The following is a 22,075-nucleotide window of genomic DNA, read 5'->3' as shown; positions in this document are numbered from 1 at the left end:
TCCTCGTGCTTGGTATGAGAACGTTGACACTCATGTGGTCAATCAATACTTTCATAACAGTCCAACAGAAAGCACATTGTATGTAAAGCGTGAGGGTGATGTACTTCTCATTGTGGTTCTTTATGTAGATGATTTGCTGATCACTGGACCAAATGAGAGACATAGTGGTGAATTTAAGGCTGATTTGAATGCTACTTTCAAGATAAAAGATTTGGGGATTTTGCGTCATTACTTTGGCATACAGTTTAAGCAGTGTGATTGTGGTATTGCCTTTTGTCAGAAAAGTTACATAGAGACATTGCTATGTAAGTTTGGACTTGAGGATTGCAAACCTATTGCCACTCCCATGGAAACAGGTTTGAAATTGAGTCTACATGATATTGGTGATCCTGCCAATGTCACTCTTTACCAAAATACTGTTGGATGCCTCATTTATGTATGCAACACGAGGCCAGATATTCAGTTTGCAGTCTCACAGGTTAGCTGATTTATGCATAGCCTAGGGTCTAAGCATTGGCAGGTTGTCAAGAGGATTTTTCGCTACCTTAGTGGCACTTTAGATCTTGGATTGTTCTATCCCAAGGGGAATCATTGCCGCCAGACTTACATGCTTTTTTTGTTGGATTTAGGGTTGCAGAGAAACACACACAGCTTGGAGAAGACGAAGGAAGCTCAAGGCACACAATAGAGAGTATGTTACTTAGTGTGCAATGGAAAGATAGTTAGCCCTAGAGTGATGGGCGTATATACAATGCACAGGGGAAAAAACCTCCTAAAGAGGGAAAAAATGCCCCGGCGGTCCTAGTGTGTTCACACACATCACTACCACATGTATATGGTAACAAATCCCCCCTGGAGTGATGCGGTGAACGAGAGCTGACACATGAGTAAAGGGAAGTGCCATGCCCTGAGGACAGGATCAGTCCACAAAGGGGAGTAAGCCCAAAGCTTTGCGGAAAGCATCAAGCTTCTCACGAGACAATGCCTTTGTGAAAAGATCTGCAAGGTTGTCCTGTGTTGGCACATAAGCCAAGCTGATCTCTCCTGCTGAGAGCCTCTCCCTGACATAGTGGTAATGCACCTCAATGTGCTTTGTGCGAGCATGAAAAACTGGGTTCCTCGCAACTGCCAATGCGCTCTGACTGTCAGTGTAGATAGTGTTGGCAGTGTCCTGTCCAACACCCAAGTCAGCCATAAGGCGTCTGAGCCATACACACTAAACCGTAGCTATGAAGACTGCCCTGTACTCAGCCTCACAACTCGAAGTGGCCACAGTAGGTTTCTTCTTGCTCAACCATGATATACATGAACTGCCAAGCATGAAACAAAAACCACTTGTGGACACTCGCGTGTCAAAACAACCAGCCCAATCTGAGTCCGAAAAAGCATGTAAGTCTGGCCGCAATGATCCCCCCTAGGGATAAAACAAGCCAAGATGTAAGTGCCACTAAGGTAGCGGAAAATCCTCTTGACAGCCTGCCAATGCTTAGACCCTGGGCTATGCATAAATCTGCTGACCTGCGAGACTACAAACTGAATATCTGGCCTCGTGTTGCATACATAAATGAGGCAGCCAACAGCAGTTTGGTAAAGAGTGACATCAGCAGGATCGCCAGCATCATGTAGACTCAACTTCAAACCTGTTTCCATGGGAGTGGCAATAGGTTTGCAATCCTCAAGTCCAAACTTACATAGCAATGTCTCTATGTAACTTTTCTGACACAAGGCAATACCGCCATCACACTGCTTAAACTGTATACCCAAGTAATGATGCAACATCCCCAAATCTTTCATCTTGAAAGTAGCATTCAAATCAGCCTTAAATTCAGCAATATGTCTCTCATTTGGTCCAGTGATCAGCAAATCATCAACATAAAGAACCACAATGAGAAATACATCATCCTCACGCTTTACATACAATGTGCTTTCTGTTGGACTGTTACGAAAGCCTCGTTTAACCAAATGAGTGTCAGCTTTCTCATACCAAGCAGGAGGAGATTGCTTCAACCCATACAAAGCCTTCTTACATTTGTACACTTTGTCCTCTTGTCCTTTTATGACAAAACCGCGAGGTTGCGTTACATAAACTTCCTCAAATATGTCACCATTCAAGAAAGCAGTAACAATGTCTGATTGATGTACATCCCAACCAAAATGAGCTGCCAATGCACATAGAAAACGCACAGTAGTCATACGACAAGTGGGAGCAAAAGTCTCTTCATAATCTATGCCTTTTTGTTGTGCATAACCCTTTGCAACAAGTCGAGCCTTATGGCGATCGATCTCACCATCCGGCCTGCGTTTCAACTTGTAAACCCACTTCGTACCAATGGCCTTTTTGCCAGGAGGCAAATCACATAAAGTCCATGTGTCATTCTCTATAAGTGCATCATATTCTGATTTCATGGCAGCAATCCAATTTTTTGAATTCTATGCTTCATCAAAAGACAGAGGCTCCTCAACATCATGTAAACTAGACACAGCCAAAGCATAACAATTTGATGCATAAGATGCATGGCAAGAGCCTGAACGAGTACGACTAGATAAAGGTGCATCCAATTTACTGTCACGCAAAGTGTGCACCAGCCATTTTGGCATACCTCTAGATTGCTCATTTTCAGCCCTTTCCTCATCAAGTACATCATGTACATCTGCATCAGTAATAGGCTGTTCTAAAACATTTTCAGAAACCCCCATAGGCTGTACATTTGCCTCATTGGAACTTACATTCGTATTTCCACCACTGAAAAGAGACAACAAAGTGTCATAAATGTCGTGTGAGCTTACATTACTGTCTCTAGTACATGACAGCAAGGGCTGAACAGAGTCTTCCACAAACACTACATCCCGTGAAACCAGAATACGTTTTGTTTGTGGATGATACAACCTGTAACCTTTGCTTTCAGCACTATAACCAACAAAAATACATTTGAGAGCCTTATCATCCAATTTTCTGCGCTGCACTTGTGGCACCAAAGCATATGCCAAACAGCCAAAAACACGCATGTGCTCAATAGAAGGTTTTCTATCATGCCATTCTTCATATGGAGTAATAGACTGCAAAGCTTTCGTAGGACACCTGTTAAGTACATAAGTGGCACACATGATGGCCTCAAGCCAAAAAGAATGCGGCAAAGCTTGACTTTTGACCATACATCGTGCCATTTCCGTTAGTGACCTGTTTTTCCTCTCAGCAACACCATTTTGCTGAGGTGTATAAGGCACTGTACATTGGTGTTTTATCCCACGACTAGCCAGAAATGCATTAAATTCATGAGACATATACTCCCCCCCTCGATCGGAACGGAGGGTGCCCATAGTACATTTTGAGACATTTTCAGCCATAGCCAAAAATTGTTTGAAGCACATAAAAACTTCGGACTTCGCTTTAAGCGGAAATACCCATGCATGCCTGGAGTAATCATCAATGAAAGTCACGAAGTACACAAACATCACTATGCACAAGCTGCAACCTGCATGTGGCCCTAACTGAACCATCCTTTGGAAACTTAGAACGCTGCATTTTACCCAGAATACAGCCTTCACAAACATGTTTGACAGGTGCTTCAAGAGGCGGCAAAGAAGCAACCATATCAGATTTCTGCAAACGCAGCAAACTGGCAAAATTCAGATGACCAAAACGTGCATGCCAAAGTTTTGCATCTGAAATAGCCCTTGAATCTGCAACAACATTTGCAAAAAAATTTCCACACTTGTCATACAAAGTGAGCTTATACAGCCCACGGCACAAAAGCCCAGATGCAACAATTTCATCGCCAAAACTGAGATCATGAACTATACATCTATCATCCACAAATTTGACTACAAGTCCAAGTCTAGCAAGTGCGGATACAGACAAGAGATTCTTCTTGATCCCAGGTACATAAAGTGCATCAACAAGTGTGAAAGAACTGCCATTAGCAGCAGTAAGCACAATCTTTCCAACTCCCTGAACTGGATAAGAGTCATTGTTGGCACAAGTGATTGAATTCCCATGAGGGACTGACTCGAGAGAGGTAAACAATTCACGATGTGAGGTAATGTGCTTTGTAGCACCACTATCGAAATACCACACATGTGAATCTGTAGCAATTGGCAAGCATGCATCATGGACAGCAGGATTGTAAGTGCACTCTGCGCTAAAAGCCCATTCTGCATCAACATCAGCAACACAGTCTCCTTTCACAGAAGACTCAACAATGGCTGCATTTGTAGTGGAACCAACATTTGCAGTGGAACCACCCTCTTTCTTCTTAGCCTCTTTGGCCTTCAACTTCGGACACGACTTGATCGAGTGATCATTGGCTTTACAATAATGGCAACGCATCTTCTTTTTGCCCTTATCACCAGAATTGCCAGACGAAGTGCTGCCACCAGAAGCATTATGAACAGAATTTTTGCCACTCACAGCAGAACCATAAGAAGTGGCTGCATTACTGTTACCACCCTTTCTTTGAGAAGCAATAAAAGCCTGTTCAACTGCACGCTGCCTAGTCCTGTTTTTTCTAGAAAGTGACTCTTGCAACAGCAATGTGCATAATGCATCAAACTTGACAACTTCAGGATTTCCTTGGGTCATCAGTCTCCAAGTACTAGCAAAAGTCTGGTAGGAATCTGGTAAGGCATCAAGAACAGTCTGCACAAGGGAACTGTCCGAAATGACTTCACCTGCAGAAATGAGTTGCTCATTGATATCCTTGACACTAGCAAGGAAAGTGTCCATATCATCTTCCTCATGCATAATCTTCGACTCTAGCTCTTTACGCAGCAAAGCAATTTTAGCCTCATTGCGGCTTGCATAAAGACCTGCTAGAATATCCCAAGCTTGTTTTGCAGATTTTGCTGAACGGATGTGAGGAATAATGGTGCGCTTCACAGACAACGCAATCAATGCATGAGCCTGCGCATCCTTAATATCCCAATGAGCTTGTTCTGCCGTAGGCAAAACAACTCTAACAGCTGCAATCCTTGCAGCAAGACCTGCAACATCCTCAACATCGCCTACATCTTCAGAACCAGGACGTACATCAATGCCCTGCACAATGTTCCAGACACCTTTTGACACAAGAACATGTTGCATCATATAAGCCCACATAGGGTAGTTGTCCCCATCCAACCTGTCCTCAGCAGCAAACATCTTGAACACATCTGTGTTGTTGTTGTCAGCCATGGTAAATGCTGCACCTGATGTGAAAACTGCCCGAAAATAGGAGAAATGGAGCGGGAACAACTTGTGCTATATAGCACAAACCGTAGAAGACTATAAGGCACCTGTTATGCAGAAAACGACACTGACAGAAAATCTGCACAAAATGACGAAATAGCCTGTGCAGTACTGCCTGTAGTGGAAACGGAGGCCGAAATGAGCCCAAATCAAAATTCTGAGCAGACCGAGCTCTTTGAGCCCACCCAAAATATTTGTCGACCTGCGAACGCTCGCCAAAGCTCATTGAAATCGGAGAAAGTGAGCAGGCGTGTGCTGGAGCATCTGGCGACTAAGCCCGGGAGGACGTGACCTGCTCTGATACCAATTGTTGGAATTAGGGTTGCAGAGAAACACACACAGCTTGGAGAAGACGAAGGAAGCTCAAGGCACACAATAGAGAGTATGTTACTTAGTGTGCAATGGAAAGATAGTTAGCCCTAGAGTGATGGGCGTATATACAATGCACGGGGGAAAAAACCTCCTAAAGAGGGAAAAAATGCCCCGACGGTCCTAGTGTGTTCACACACATCACTACCACATGTATATGGTAACATTTTTGGGCTCAGATTGGGCTGGTTGTTTTGACACGCGAGTATCCACCAGTGGTTTTTGTTTCATGCTTGGCAGTTCATGTATATCATGGTTGAGCAAGAAGCAACCTACTGTGGCCACTTCGAGTTGTGAGGCTGAGTACAGGGCATCTTCACAACTACGGTTGAGTGTGTATTGCTCAGACGCCTTATGGCTGATTTGGGTGTTGGACAGGACACTGGCAACACTATCTACACTAACAGTCAGAGCGCATTGGCAGTTGCGAGGAACCCAATTTTTCATGCTCGCACAAAGCACATTGAGGTGCGTTACCACTATGTCAGGGAGAGGCTCTTAGTAGGAAAGATCAGCTTGACTTATGTGCCAACACAGGACAACCTTGTAGATCTTTTCACAAAGGCATTGTCTCGTGAGAAGCTTGAAGCTTTCCGCAAAGCTTTGGGCTTACTCCCCTCTGTGGACTGATCATGTCCTTAGGGCATGGAGCTTCCCTTTACTCATGTGCCAGCTCTCGTTCACCGCATCACTCCAAGGGGGATTTGTTACCATATACATGTGATAGTGATGTGTGTGAACACATTAGGACCGCCGGGGCATTTTTTCCCTCTTTAGAAGGTTTTCCCCCGAGTATTGTATATACGCCCATCACTCTAGGGCTATCTATCTTTCCATTGCACACTAAGAAACACACTCTCTATTGTGTGCCTTGAGTTTCCTTTGTCTTCTCCAAGCTGTGTGCATTTCTTTGAAACACTAATTCCAACACTATGTCTACTAGAAGGACCTTTATTTGTCACTAGGCGGTGTTGCAAAGAAGCCCGCAACAATGGCAAACGAAGCATGGATTGTCCTTGACCGAAAGACATTAGGAACAATCCGGTTAAGCTCAACGTCAATGGTGGCCTTCAAAGTTTCGGAGATGAAGACCACGGAGGACTTGATGAAGTCACTTGACGACCTCTACGAGAAACCATCGGCATCCAATAAGGTATTTCTCATGAAGCGCTTGTTCAATCTAAAGATGGCAAAGAATGGTTTAGTTGCATAACACCTAAATGACTTTAACACCAACATAAGTCAACTTCGATCGATGAAAATCAATTTTGATGACGAAGTGCGAGCTCTCCTTATATCTACCGAATAGTTGGGACAGCCTTGTGATGGCTGTAAGTAATTCTATCTCTGGCACAAATACTCTTAAGTGTGATGATGTTGTGGGTGTTCTCATAAGCGAGGAAATGCAAAGGAGAAGCACAGGTGAATCATCAAGTGTTGCATTGTCAGTGGAAACAAGAGGAAGGCCTAAGAAGAGATTCAAAACCAAAAGGGTCGTGATCGCTCAAAGCAAAGCAAGTCACGCACAAAGTCGGTTCTTGAATGTTGGAACTCCGGTAAGAAGGACCACGTCAAGAAGGATTGTTGGCCCAAAAAGAAAAAGGAGTCAGAGTCTCAATACAACAAGCCAACATCGGAGGCCAATGTGGCAGGTAAAGTAGAGAAAGATGCTCTAATTCTCTCATTAGGACAATGTGTCTAATTCCTAGATAGTAGATTCCGGGGCTTCATTCCATGTGACACCACACAAGCAACATTTCCAAGATTACACCAAAGGTAATTTTGGATATGTATACTTGGGAGATGATGAAACTTGTGAAATTATCGGCAAAGATACAGTTTGTGTCAAAATTGCTAATGGAAATGAGTGAAAGTTTAAAGATGTTAGGCATGTTCCTTCTCTTTGCAAAAATTTGATCTCTACAGAACAATTGGAGGATGAAGGTCACAACATTTCATTCGGAAAGAAACGGTGGAAGATACCAAAGAGATCTTTGGTGGTTGCCAAGGGAGAAAAGTCCGTACACTTTACTTGTATACTGCTAGCACGCAATCTTCAACTTGTGCAATAGCTACGGAAGTCGACAGTGTAGTGTGGCACTATCGGCTTGGGCATATGAGTGCCAAAGGAATGCAAATCCTTCAATCAAAGAAGCTTCTACCATGTTTGAAAGAAGTGGACTTAGAGTTCTGTGAAGATTGTGTTTATGGTAAACAAAAGAGGGTAAAATTTCTAAAAGTAGGAAATGAAAGAAAAAATAAAAACTTCGATTGGTTCATTCTGATATTTGGGATCCTGCAAGTGCACCATTCCTTGGTGCCTCATTGTACTATATAACATTCACAGACGATGTGACTAGAAAAACATGGGTTTATGTCATGAAGAATAAATACGACGTGTTTTCCATATTTCAAAGGTGGAAAGCCTTTGTGGAGAATGAAGCAGGTACCAAGGTTAAATGCCTCATATCCGACAATGGAGGCAAATATTGCAGCCAAGCTTTTGAAAGCTTTTGTGCTAGCAATGGCATTCGGAGGCAAAGGGCAACCCCAAGGACACCTCAACAAAATGGAATTTTCGAAAGGATGATCAGAACAATCATGGATCGAGCACGAAGCATGCGGCTACATGCAGGCTTACCGCACTTGAGCTTTGGACAGGAGCAGTAAGTACGTCTGCGTATTTGATTAATCGGTCACCCTCAACAGCATTGGATGAAGGAGGAGGCATGGACAGGTAAACTGGTGAATTATTCATTTGTCAAAGCGTTAGGGTGTGAGACTTTCATACACATAAATAGAAGCCTAAAATCAAAGCTAGATGCAAAGTCCAAAAAATGTTTCTTCATTGGCTATGGAGAAGGTGACTTTGGGTATCGTCTATGGAATCCTGAAGATGGTAAAATCTTTAGAAGTAGGGATGTAATTTTCATGAACAAAATATGTACAAAGATTACTTGAAAAGAAAACAAACAAAAGAAACAGGTGATAAGTACATGGAGCTTGAGGACAGTGAAGACTCAAGGAGTGCAAATGGTGACAACGTGCAACAACGTCAACCAAATGACAAGCTTCAACCTATTCTCCAAAGATCCACAAGAGCAAGTAGACCTCCAGAAAGGTTTGTTCCTTCCTTCAACCATCTCTTGATCTCAAATTCTAGAGATCTAGAATCATAGGAAGAAGCTATGCATCACGAATCCAAAGAAGAATGGATGGAGAACATACAAGTGAAGATGGATTCATTACATCGCAACGAAACATGGGAGTTGGTTGAGTTGCCTAAAGGTAAGCGGGTATTGCAGAACAAATGGGTGCATAAGCTGAAGGAAAAAAAAGGTGGGAAGAAAAGGTACAAGTCTAGGCTTGTGGTAAAAGGGTTTTCTCAAAAGAAAGGTATTGACTTCAATGAAATATTTTCTCGTATTGTAAAAATGAACTTAATTAATCTTGCCTTAAGCCTTGTGGATGCTCATGATTTAAATCTCGAGCAAATGGATGTAAATACGGCATTTCCTCATGGTGACTTAGAGGAGGAAATTTACATGATTCAACCAAAGGGGTATGAAGTAAAAGGTAAGGAGAAAATGGTTTGCAGATTAAAGAAGAGCTTGTATGGTTTAAACCAAGCATCAAGACAATGGTACTTGAAGTTCGATCGATGGATGTTGGATCATGGATTCAGAAGGTGCAACTTAGATCATTGCGTCTATATGAAGAATTTGGAAGATAGGAAGTTCATCATCCTAATGTTGTACGTTGATGACATGCTAATTGTAAGTGCTAACATGCAGAACATCAAAGACCTAAAAGAGGATCTATCTAAATCTTTTTCAATGAAAGATTTAGGTGCTGCAAAGAGAATACTTGGTATGAAGATATCAAGGGAAAGGACAAAGAAGACAATAAAGCTATCTTAAGAGGATTACATCAAGAAGGTACTAGAAAGGTCTGTAATGCAATATGCAAAAACGGTTTCTACACCTTTAGCTAGTCACTTTAAACTAACCAAGGATAGGTATAGATGTCCAAAGATACAAGAGGAGATAGCCTATAAGTCTAAAGTTCTATATGCTGTAGAGGTAGGTTCTCTAATGTATGCTATGGTCTGCACAAGGCTAGATATTACACATGCAGTGGGAGTTGTGAGTAAGTTCATGGACAACCCAGGTAAAGATCATTGACAAGCTATGAAGTGGATACTTAGGTATCTAAAAGGGACAACAACAAATGCTCATTAGGAAGAGAATGGATCTAAGAGGGCCTCTTTATTTGGCAGTTTAAGGAAGTCAAAACTTTTGTATTAAGAAAGTACTCAAAAGACATGTTTTGAATTCAAACAGGCAAAACGGCTAGTTTATTTGAATTCAAAATGTTCTCCCAAAATGAAATTTAAAATCTAGCGGTAAAACCATATCATGTAGCATATCTATGGAAAGAGCTCGATGAATAGATTGTATATTTATGATCTCCACTCAAAAAGGAGATCATATGTGGAAGTTATGGAAGGCCGAAAATGATAAAACTTTCCACTTCCTTTTTGGGAAAAAAAGTGCATCCTTTGACAACTCTTTCACATCTCTTACATACCCACCATTCTTGCACACATGGCATATACTTATTTCTCAAAATGTTAATCACTTTTATAAGCTCATGGAAAATAAAAAGGCACTCCTATACCCCATCCTCTTCCAAATGTTTGTATTTTGGAGGCATTGATATTTTCTTGCAAGGGTATGCTGATGCAAATATGGCAGGTGACAAAGATACTCGAAGGAGCACTACTGGCTATGTCTTCACAGTTAGAAGGATAGCAGTAAGCTGATCTTCAAAGCTGCAGAAAGTGGTTGCACTTTCTACCACAGAAGCAAAGTATAGCAATGACAGAGACAAGAATTTTTTTTTGGTAGCTTCACAGATTCTTAGAAGAGCTTGGATTCAAACAAGACAATTGTGTCTTGTACAGTGATAGCCAAAGCACTATCCATCTTGCGAAGAACTCAGTCTTTCATTCAAGGACAAAGCACATTGAGGTGAGTTATCACTTCATACGCACTCTTTTGGAAGAGGGACAGCTAAAGCTAAGAAAGATGCATACAATTGAAAATTTTGTAGACATGTTTACAAAGGTGGTCAATAAGGAGAAGTTCAGTTTTTGCTCATCTTCCATCGGCATTCAAGGATAAGAAGCCAGGATGGAAATCAGTCACAGGTATGGTGTGGAGATCAGTTTCCAAGTGGAAGATTGTTAAGTATGGAGTCTGATTTACCCCTTGTAATTTTCTGTATTAAAAATGCACATTTGTAAGGTCCCCGTTATGAGGAGAAGCCATCGTGCATGAAGAAAAATCACTCATCGAAAACCAAAATTTTCACGGCCAGCCTCAAGCAAACCTCGAGACTAGTTTTGCTGGAATATTATGGCCGTACGAAGACCAAAAAGTGGTCAGAAAACGGTCGATTGTTTAGCTGGTTGGCCGGCTGATAGTCAATGGACGGTGGCCAGTGGTCGAAAGTCAATGGCCGATGTCCGATGGCCAAATTCAATGGCCGGAGGCCGATTGCAAAGGCGGAGTTTTCTTCTCAAGGACGGCCACACATGGACGGATTTAGGGGTCCGATTTGGACTTGTCTACACAAGGGCGGCTACACACGACTGTCTCTCATGAGAGAGGGCAACCCTTTTGGCCTTTAAAAGGAGGCCATTTGTACATACATTTCATAGTGTGAAATTGATGCAACAAGGTGTGTATAATGTGGTGAGAGTGAATCGAGGCTCTATTAAGGGTATAATCCCTTTGTAACCTACTTTTTGTTTGAAGTACTAAAGCCATCAAGTGGTCGCTTTCCTGTGGAGGTTGCCCACATTAGGTGAACCACGTATATCGTGTGTGCTCTCTCTCTCTCTCTCTCTATAATCTCTTGTGTGTGATAATTTGTCTCTCTCCATCAAATCTCTATTTAGCTACGTCCTATTTCCTACAGATGCGAGCAAGGCAACATGATTTTGTTGATAAAGGATGTGCTTCCAAACAATTTTGAGGCTTTGGTTACGCACTATATAAAGATATTTGAAGCTCCACCCCATCTTACTCATGAAGCTAGACAGACACGAAACCTTTTTCTATCACATCTTTGTACAACAAGCACAAGAGTTGGAGGTTGCTTTCACTAAGGCAGAGTTGCATGCAAGTCCGCAAGACTTAGGAAGATGGAAATCTCCTGGATGGGACGAGCTTACTATTAGTTCTTTCTCTCCTATTGGGAATACCTTATGGAACCTTTATTGGTGATGATGAATATGGCTTGGGAGACGCAGGATGTACCCCTCTCTTGGAAGGAAAGGCTGCTCAAGCTATTGCCAAAGCATGTCTTTTGTGATCCATTTTGCCATTGGCGGCCTATCACCCTTATGCTGGTGGACTACAAATTGATGGCCAAAATGATAGTCAACCGTGTTAAGGATTACTTGCAATAAGGACTTCATCAATCCTAGTATGGTTTCATACCTCGTCGGCACATCACTGATAATTTGGCGAACTTCATCATAGGCATGGAATATGCAAAATACACTCAAAAAGATGTGTTGGTTATGCAAGTGTATATTGAAAAGACTTTTGATATTGTTTTATGGAATTATATCGCAGAAACAATACAAAGGCTGGGATTTGGGCCGAAAATTTTGCAGGTGATCTTCCTCATGTATGCTCAAAGCACTCTGCAGGTCTGTTGGGTGATTCTATCACGGGTACTTGGAATCTAGGGCGTTCGGTCAGACAATGATGTCCTCTTAGTGCTTTGCTTTATGCAATTGCTTCCCACCCCTTGTTACATCTTGAGGCCCTCACTTCCTCGATGATTTGCATGGTCTTGCTCTACTGTGTGGAAAGCAATTTATCAGCCAATCATATGCTAATGACTCTCTTTTTATGCCCAAAAACGTTAAGGATGATGTGCAATAGATTATGTATGCTTTGCATTTATTTTGCTTGGTAGTTGGATTGCATATTAATTTTAGTAAATCCAAGTTGATGTCGTTGAAGGAACTGGATTGGCATAGGCTTCTATGGCCAAAGGAGAATGTTTCCCCTCTTACCATAATAAGACATCTATGATATCCAATTGGAATGTGTCTAAAAAGCAAAAACTTGAATGGGTGCTACAAAGAATGCACTTAAAGCTTAGCTATCAACCTGGCCACTGCATGTGCAACTCGGGATTGCCCAAAGCATAATGATGGCCTATATGTTGAGTTCTATTTGCCACTTTTATGCTAGCCACAACGGTGCCTTGGGTCTCTCATGTCATGTATGTTGGAACATTTCTGACGTACTTCCTCCCACAAGAAAGGATTGCGGTTTCTATATATGGATAAGCAATGCACGCCTAAGTGATTGGAAGGGATCAATATTCTAGATTTACGTCGGCCCAAAAAGCTATGCTTTTGCCTACACCGATGGATTAGCGATAGCAATGGACGGTCATGGTTTCACATTTATGTGATGGCATTGTCACACAATCTTTTGGTCATTGGCATCCTTTGTATTGAGATGTCATTTTTGGGCAGTTGGATGGCCATATTCCGGGTTGTCCCTTCACTTCATCTCTTGTTGTGGATTGGAAGGCTGTTACCTTGTACTTATCCTGGCACGGTCGCCAATCTCCTCCAGGAAATTCACTTCGATTAGAGAGAATTCATTGGAGCAAAGATTTCTCTCTTACTTTGGCTCGGCGTTCTCCTGGACAAGCTTACTTTCTTTCACAAAAAGGGATTTGCCAGGGGATCAAGTGGTGGATAATGCAGGACAAGTTCTTTCTTTTCCGGTCGCTGCTTTCCATTATGATTTGGGAGCTCATTATCAACACTTATGGCAGCAAATTCAACAGCTACTCGTAGATGCCTCTCTAGTGCCTCCACTGTTAGGGGACTCTCAACTTTCTGATTGGCATCTCAGCCATATTAGGATGGACTGCATATTCGGTCGGTCTGTTTATGCCTTGCTGCAATCTGATGCATGAATTGTGGCTCAGGGAAATCAATTGTGGTCACTCTCCAAATCTCAATTACGGTGGCAAAAAACACTCGCATTTGGAAGAATCACTTACCACTCAAAAAACGCATTTTCTTGTGGAGATTCATGGTGGATGCTCTATCGGTTGGTACTTTGTTGCATGCACAACGCATTGCTTCCGCTCATTGTGTACGGTGTCATGGGGATGGTGAGTCAATAACGCATTTGCTTTGAGATTTCCACTACTCTTGAACTTTCATCAGGAAGGTGTCCACCGCTTTGCGCCTTTGTTTCCCATCTAGAATCTTTCATAGACGATTTTAGATCTTTGGAGTTCTTCAGCCGCCACAATCTCCGTTTGAGATCTTCTTTAGTTGGGTCAGATTTTGGGTTATGTGGACCATATGGCACCAACACAACTCCCGGATGTTTAATTCATTAGAAATTGACCCTTTTCCTTTCTTGAAGTTTCCCTTGGGCAAGCCCTACATTATGCTTATGATGTGGGAGATATCTCTCTTGAAGCTTACAAGATTTTCTTTGACTGTTTTTAGCCTTCGGAGCATCATAACACTCTGCTTATTGTACTTTTTTACTGTGGGTTTTCTTCGTTTAGAGATTTCCCACTTGTAAATTAAATCATGATTTACAACAAAAAAAAAAGTGTGTGTGCGTGTGTGTGTGTGTGTGTGTGTGTGTGTGTGTGTGTGAGAGAGAGAGAGAGAGAGAGAGAGAGAGAGAGAGAGAGCGCTTTGCACGGAAGAAAGTAGAGTGATGATACGTCTTGTTCTTCGCATATGGCCAAGCTCGCAAAGAAAGTCTCACCTTACAATGACAGCATACATTGTTGATTGTGGCTTCCTAATCAAATGTGCATCCAGGTGGTAATGATATTTCATACCAATATGGTATGTGGTGTAGCTATTTTGCATGCTGGGAACGAGTCTTGTATTCACTCACTAGGCTTGAAAACAGTGAGTTTTGGTTAGCCAACATTGCTGAGGGTGAGTCGAATTCTTTTACTCTACCTGTTCCACAAAAGCCGCCCACACAAGTCAATTGTCTTAACATTTACTGGCTCCTCATGGTTAATAGTGAGACAAACTGTCTTGACATTCATTCTGTTCATATTCATGCATTTAGTTTTGTTTGCATCCAATTATCTTCATTGATTTGGCATTCGTTCTGATTTTATCGATGCATTTCAAGCAAGTGGACAATGAGTTTGCTCTGTAGAAGCAAGAATTTGCTCTCTGCTGAAACACATGTAGAAAACTGTTCCAAAATCTCAATGCCTTTGCTATGATACATATAGCATATAAATGGTATTGAAGGATGAGAAGCAAGTTCACAGTCAATGCAGTCTTGGAGTAACCACACAAGTACTTGATTATAGGCAAGGAATATGAAAACACCTAGTGATACGCATGCTAATGGTCGAATTTCAAAACCCCATGTTGCAACACACAGAATGACTTATAATTTGCATGAACAGGTAGAAAACTCACACAGATGACTCACAAACACATAAAGAAAATGAAATATTCAAAGCTTATGAAACAAACCTGCATCCATGACAAGCACTCTATCTGAATCCATTACGGTTGGGATTCTATGGGTGATGCTGACAACCGTGCAGTTTTGGAACTCTCTTTTGATAAGGTGTTGGATAATCCCATCAGTTTGCGCATCAACTGACACTGTAGCTTCATCCAGAAAAAGTATTCTGCTGTGCTTTAAAAGAGCACGCCCAAAACACAGTAGTTGTCTCTGACCCACACTCCAGTTCCCTCCATTATCTGTGACTGTGGCATGTAACAAAGGGCACTCAAATCTTTCTATAGCCAGTTATAAGATAACACAAAAAAATCCACAAATAACAGCCACATAAGTAACAAATGTACACCCGCACTCTCCCTCCCTCTCTCTCTCTCTCACACACACACACACACTTTTTTTTGTAAATCTGCTTTGATTAATTTACAAGTGGGAAACCTCAAAGCGAGGAAAACCCACGAAAAGAAAGGGATACAAAATACGGAGCAATATAAGGCTCCAAAGGCTAGAAACAGTCAAAGTAAATTCTATAGGCATCAAGAGTGATGTCTCCAGCTTCATAGGCAAAATGCAGCACTTGACCAAGAGATAATTTGAAATAGGGAAAGGGGTCACCAAAAGTGCCCTGGAACATTAAGGAGTTCCTATGATGCCAGATGGCCCACATAGTCCAATATCTGACCCAGGTGAAGAAGACCGCAAACTGAGATTGTGGTGACCGAAGCACCCCAAAAAGCCAAACTCGTCTGTGAAAAGAACCGGAAGGAAAACGTAGTCGAAGAGCAGCCGACACTTGCCGAATGAAGGCTCTGGAGTGACGACAACACCACAGCAAGTGTGGCACGGTCTCCTCAGCCTCAAGGCATCTGGGGCAACGGGAAGGCGCAATATGCCGAGCATGCAACACACTGCCAATAGGTAGAGCTCCCACCACGCACCGCCACAAGAAAACACGTTCCTTCAAAGGCAGATGACTCTGCCAAATGCGAGACAATGCGTGTTGCCACCACAAGGCTGACTCGGAAAGCGACCACAGCTGATTACCCCGATGCACAATCCATACTTCAGACTGAAGAATGGCATAGACACTGGCAACTGAGATGCAGTCCAATCTAGTAGTAGCCATATTCCAATCAGAGAATGCAAGCGCAACCGAGGCCAGGACAACAAAGGCAAGTAAAACTGCACATAAGCCACAAGGATGCATTGGACAATCCTGAGACGCACATGAAGTGGCCACGTGGACAATTTCCAATTATTCAACTTGGAATGTAGACGTTGGAGCACCCAATCCATTTTATTCATAGCAAATACATTCCAACCTAGTGGATAACCCAAATGGCGAACCAGAACATGGGGGGGAACAATCTCCCCACGCCACAATATCTTATGCCAGTCACACTCTTTCAAAGGCAATAGCTTGGATTTGCAAAAGTTAACTTTGAGACCAGTTGCCAATCCAAACAAATGAAGAGTATGCATAATCTGTTGTACATCATCATAATTATTACAGCATGACACGGGATAGCCTAGGCCCAAAGCCCAAATATCGCATGGTATCCGCAATGTAATCCCAAAGAACAATATCAAATGCCTTTTCAACGTCAACCTGCATGACTAACACATCCTGTCGAGTATATTTTGCATATTCCATACCAATAATGACATTTGCGAGGCTATCAGTAATCTAACGTCACGGAATGAAGCTGTATTGAGCTTGATGCAAGCCTTCATGCAGAAAGCATTTGAGTCGGTTAGCAAGCATTTTTGCCATTAATTTATATACCACAGGCATAAGTGTAATAGGCCGCCAATGTGAAAATTCTTCACACAATGCATGCTTAGGGATCAGCTTGAGCAAACCTTCTTTCCAAGAGGAGGGTAATTCCTGTTGTTCCCAAGCTGTATTCATCATGAATAATAGAAGCAACTTCAAATAATCCCAGAAAGACAAGAAGAATTCCACAGAGAGACCATCCCAACCAGGGGCTCTCCATCGACCTAAATCAAGCAAGCTGGCATACGATTCGGACTCAGTGAAAACAGCTTCCAAGTCTTGAGCCTGCCGCAACGAGAGAATGGAAGTAACATGCGATAGAAACACGTGACGCGCTTGGCAAGCTTCTCTTGTGGGAGAAGAAGGGGCCTCAAAAATCTTGCCATAATGAGAGCGTAGAGCTAGTGCTAGCTCTTGAAGAGTGGAGGTCCACTCCCCTGACGGTAATTTAACTCTCCGTATAGCTTGAGACTGCCTCGAGTGATGCAAATGCTTAAGGAATTGTTTAGAAGCACATCCTTTATCTGCAAAAGCCTGTTGACGAGCCCGAGTCTGCCATTTGGCCAATTTCCTCTCATCATTGTGCCTTAAAATTGCACGAGCAGAAAACAACTCAGTCATTTGAGCATCAGCAAGAGAAGAATGATTAGCCAAGTGCATCAATCGGGTACAAGCATCCTTTGCCTGGTTAACCTGTTCCCTTAATTGTGACAAATAATCCCTGCCATAATCCTGTATAACTGATTGAACACGCATAACAAAACGAAACCATGCTATATTCAAGTCAACATGCATCTGGGATAGCAAAGGCGGGATGATATTCACAATCATAGTGCGAAAAGGCTCATGCTTGAGATAAGCATTATTGACATGCCGAAGTCTTTTCTTGTGTAGGCGATCATTGACATCAAAAGAGCCAAAACGAAGTTTCAAGCATATGGGAAAATGATTTGAGAGACACATAGCATAATCAATCGTCATCTCGCATACAAAGTCATCATATTGTTGCATGTGAAAAAGATACCAGCGATCCAGCCGAGCGCGATACATGGATTGAGCATTGTGCTGAAAAGTAAAGCCTGGATCAGTCGCATGCTCTCTCTCTCTCTCACACACACACACACACACACACTTTTTTTTTGTAAATCTGCTTTGATTAATTTACAAGTGGGAAACCTCAAAGCGAGGAAAACCCACTAAAAGGAAAGGATACAAAAGACGGAGCACTATGAGGCTCCGAAGGCTAGAAACACTCAAAGTAAATCTTGTAGGCATCAAGAGTGATGTCTCGAGCGTCATAGGCAAAATGCAGCGCTTGACCAAGAGATAATTTGAAATAGGGAAAGGGTAAACAAAAGTGCCCTGGAACATTAAGGAGTTTCTATGATGCCAGATGGCCCACATAGTCCAAAATCTGACTTAGGTGAAGAAGACCACAAACTGAGATTGTGGTGATCGAAGCACCCCAAAAAGCCAAAATCGTCTGTGAAAAGAGCCGGAAGGAAAACGTAATCGAAGAGCAATCGTCGACACTTGCCGAATGAAGGCTATGGAGTGACGACAACACCACAATAAGTGTGGCACAGTCTCCTCAGCTTGAAGGCATCTGACGCAACGGGAAGGCGCAATTGCCGAGCATGCAACACACTGCCAACAGGTAGAGCTCCCACAGGAAAACACGTTCCTTCAAAGGCAGATGACTCTGCCAAATGCGAGACAATGTGTGTTGCCACCACAACGATGACTTGGAAAGCGACCACAGCTGATTACCCCGATGCACAATCCATACATCAGACTGAAGGATGACATAGACACTGGCAACTGAGATGCAGTCCAATCTGGTAGTAGCCCGATTCCAATCAGAGAAGCGAGAGTCCACCTCCAGAAGAGGAATAGGTGAATGAGCAGCAAGCATCCTTTGAATCTCCCTGCAGAGAGGAGAATAGTGAAAGCCCAACCGAAAGCGGGAGACGGCATCAACGAAAGAAAGAATATAACCCGAGTCATCAACCACCTGATGCACTTGACAGATTCCTTTTTGGGAAAGAAAATACGCTTGGCGAGGAGACCGTTGATCCAAAGTCGAAGCAAAAACCGTGCTCCAATGCAGACTCTCCAGGCGTAGAGAGTTACCCCCAGAGGATTGTCGACCATCCCAAGCCAAATGCGAAGTGACAACCTTCTAATCAACAATTAGAGAAGAAGTAAATGGACATCCAGGAATGTGTCCTTCAAGCTTCCCAAAAACAACATCCCAATAAGTCAGTTTCCAATGACCAAAAGAAGGGGTGACAATGTACGCACACAAATGTGTCACCATGAGAGCCCAGGGTTGCTGCTGCTCCATCAAAACTGGCAACAACATAGCTTTCCGAGACAGAAGATGACGTCTCAAGTCCAAAATATTCAGCCCTCCTAGCCGCTTCGGAGAACACACCTTACCCATAGATAGAAGCCGAAGGCCCCTCTTGCTAGACGAGGTCCGCCAAAAATGCTCTAAAATATTGGACATGAGGGATTGCAAGCGCAACCGAGGCTAGGATAACAAAGGCAAGTAAAACTGCACATAAGCCACAAGGATGCATTGGACAATCCTGAGACGCACATGAGTAGGCCATGTGGACAATTTCCAATAATTCAACTTGGAATGCAGACGTTGGATCACCCAATCCAGTTTCTGCATAGCCCATACATTCCAACCCAGTGGATAACCCAAATGGCGAACCAGAACATGTGGAGGAACAATCTCCCCATACCGCAAACTGAGATTGCTATGACCGAAGCACCCCAAAAAGCCAAAATCGTCTGTGAAAAGAGCCAGAAGGCAAACGCAGCCGAAGAGCAGTCGACACTTGCCGAATGAAGGCTCTGGAGTGATGACAACAGCACAGTAAGTGTGGCAGGTCTCGTCAGCTTCAAGGCATCTGGGGCAGCGGGAAGGTGCAATATGCCGAGCATGCAACACACTGCCAACAGGTAGAGCTCCCACCAAGCAGCGCCACAAAAAAACACGTTCCTTCAAAGGCAGATGACTCTGCCAAATGCGAGACAATGCGTGTTGCCACCACAGCTGATTACCCCGATGCACAATCCATACTTCAGACTGAAGAATGGCATAGACACTGGCAGCTCAGATGCAGTCCAATCTAGTAGTAGCTAGATTCCAATCAGAGAAACGAGAGTCTTCATCCACCGGAGGAATGGGCGAATGAGCAACAAGCATGTTTTGAATCTCCCGCCAGAGAGGAGAATAGTGGAGACCCAACCGAAAGCGGGAGACGGCATCAGCGAAAGAAAGAACATAACCCGAGTCATCAACCATTCCTTTTTGGGAAAGAAAATATGCTTGGCGAGGAAACCGTTGAACCAAAGTCAAAGCAAAAACCCTGCTCCAATGCAGACTCTCCAAGCGAAGAGAATTACCCCCAGAGGATTGTCCACCATCCCAAGCCAAATGCGAAGTGACAACCTTCCAATCAACAATTAGAGAAGAAGTAAAGGGACATCCAGGACTGTCTCCCTCAAGCTTCCCAAAAACAACATCCCAATAAGTCAGTTTCCAATGGCCAAAAGAAGGGGTGACAATGTGCACGCATAAATGTGTGACCATGAGAGCCCAAGGTTGCTGCTACTCCACCAAAACTGACAACAACATAGCTTTCCGAGCCAGAAGATGAGGTCTCAAGTCCAAAATATTCAACCCTCCAAGCTGCTTGGGAGAACACAGCTTGTCCATAGATAGAAGCCGAATGCCCCTCTTGGTAGAGGAGGTCCGCCAAAAATGTTCTAAAATATTGGACATGAGAGATTGAAAGCGCAACCGAGGCCAGGATAACAAAGGCAAGTAAAACTGCACATAAGCCACAAGGATGCATTGGACAATCCTAAGACGCACATGAAGTGGCCACGTGGACAATTTCCAATTATTCAACTTGGAATGTAGACGTTGGAGCACCCAATCCATTTTATTCATAGCAGATACATTCCAACCTAGTGGATAACCCAAAGGGCGAACCAGAACATGGGGGGGAACAATCTCCCTAGGCCACAATATCTTATGCCAGTCACACTCTTTAAGAGGCAATAGCTTGGATTTGCAAAAGTTAACTTTGAGACCTGCTGCCAATCCAAACAGGTGAAGAGTATGCATAATCTATTGTACATCATCATAGTTATTACGAGGCATGAACAAAGAGTCATCCGCATAAGCCTGACCAGCAAACTGTCGACCAGAAGGTAAAGTAAGGCCATGTAGCCTACCAGTGGAGGTCAAGGAATCCAAATACATAAACAAGGGATGAGTATCGATCGCATAAAAGCAAAGCACTCAGAGGGCAGCCCTGCTATACCGACCGTCCCAAAGGCCAAGATTCTGTGAGAGAACCATCCAGCAAGCCTACAAAAGTAATGTATGCATACAAGAAAAGCACGACACGGGATAGCCTAGGCCCAAAGCCCAAATGTCGCATGGTATCCGCAATGTAATCCCAAAGAGCAGTATCAAATGCCTTTTCAATGTCAACCTGCATGACTAATACATCCTGTCGAGTATATTTTGCATATTCAATACCAATAATGACATTTGCGAGGTTATCAGTAATTTGACGTCGCGGAATGAAGCTGTATTGCGATTGATGCAAGCCTTCATACAGAAAGCATTTGAGTCGGTTAGCAAGCATTTTTGCCATTCATTTATATACCACAGGCATAAGTGTAAAAGGCCGCCAATGTGAAAATTCTTCACACAATGCATGCTTAGGGATCAACTTGAGCAAACCTTTTTTCCAAGAGGAGGGTAATTCTTGTTGTTCCCAAGCTGTATTCATCATGAACAACAGAGGCAACTTCAAATAATCCCAGAAAGACAAGAAGAATTCCACAGAGAGACCATCCCAACCAGGAGCTCTCCATCGACCCAAATCAAGCAAGCTGGCATACAATTCCGACTCAGTGAAAACAGCTTCCAAGTCTTGAGCCTGCCGCATCGAGAGAATGGAAGTAACATGCGATAGAAACATGTGACGCGCTTGGCGAGCTTCTCTCGTGGGAGAAGAAGGGGCCTCAAAAATCTTGCCATAATGAGAGTGTAGGGCTAGTGCTAGCTCTTGAAAAGTGGAGGTCCACTCCCCTGACGGT

General features: G+C 43.1%; 1 protein-coding gene across 1 annotated transcript in view; it reads right to left on the bottom strand.

The window, feature by feature from the left end:
- Window positions 1-14,364: 14,364 nt before the first annotated feature.
- LOC147448925 (ABC transporter C family member 4-like) overlaps window positions 14,365-22,075 on the bottom strand; it is a 68,868-nt gene continuing 61,157 nt past the window's right edge. Inside the window, exons 4-5 of the mRNA XM_086521342.1 lie at window positions 15,171-15,410; window positions 14,365-14,633 (exon numbers count right to left, since the gene is read on the bottom strand). Coding sequence (XP_086377468.1) covers window positions 14,527-14,633; window positions 15,171-15,410 — 347 coding nt within the window. The 3' untranslated portion in view covers window positions 14,365-14,526. The remainder of the gene's footprint in view (window positions 14,634-15,170; window positions 15,411-22,075) is intronic.

The sequence above is a fragment of the Adiantum capillus-veneris genome, chromosome 10 (genome assembly GCF_014529385.1).
Source record: "Adiantum capillus-veneris isolate H3 chromosome 10, ASM1452938v2, whole genome shotgun sequence".
Taxonomy (NCBI): Eukaryota; Viridiplantae; Streptophyta; class Polypodiopsida; order Polypodiales; family Pteridaceae; genus Adiantum; species Adiantum capillus-veneris.
This window is presented reverse-complemented; position numbering and strand designations above follow the sequence as displayed.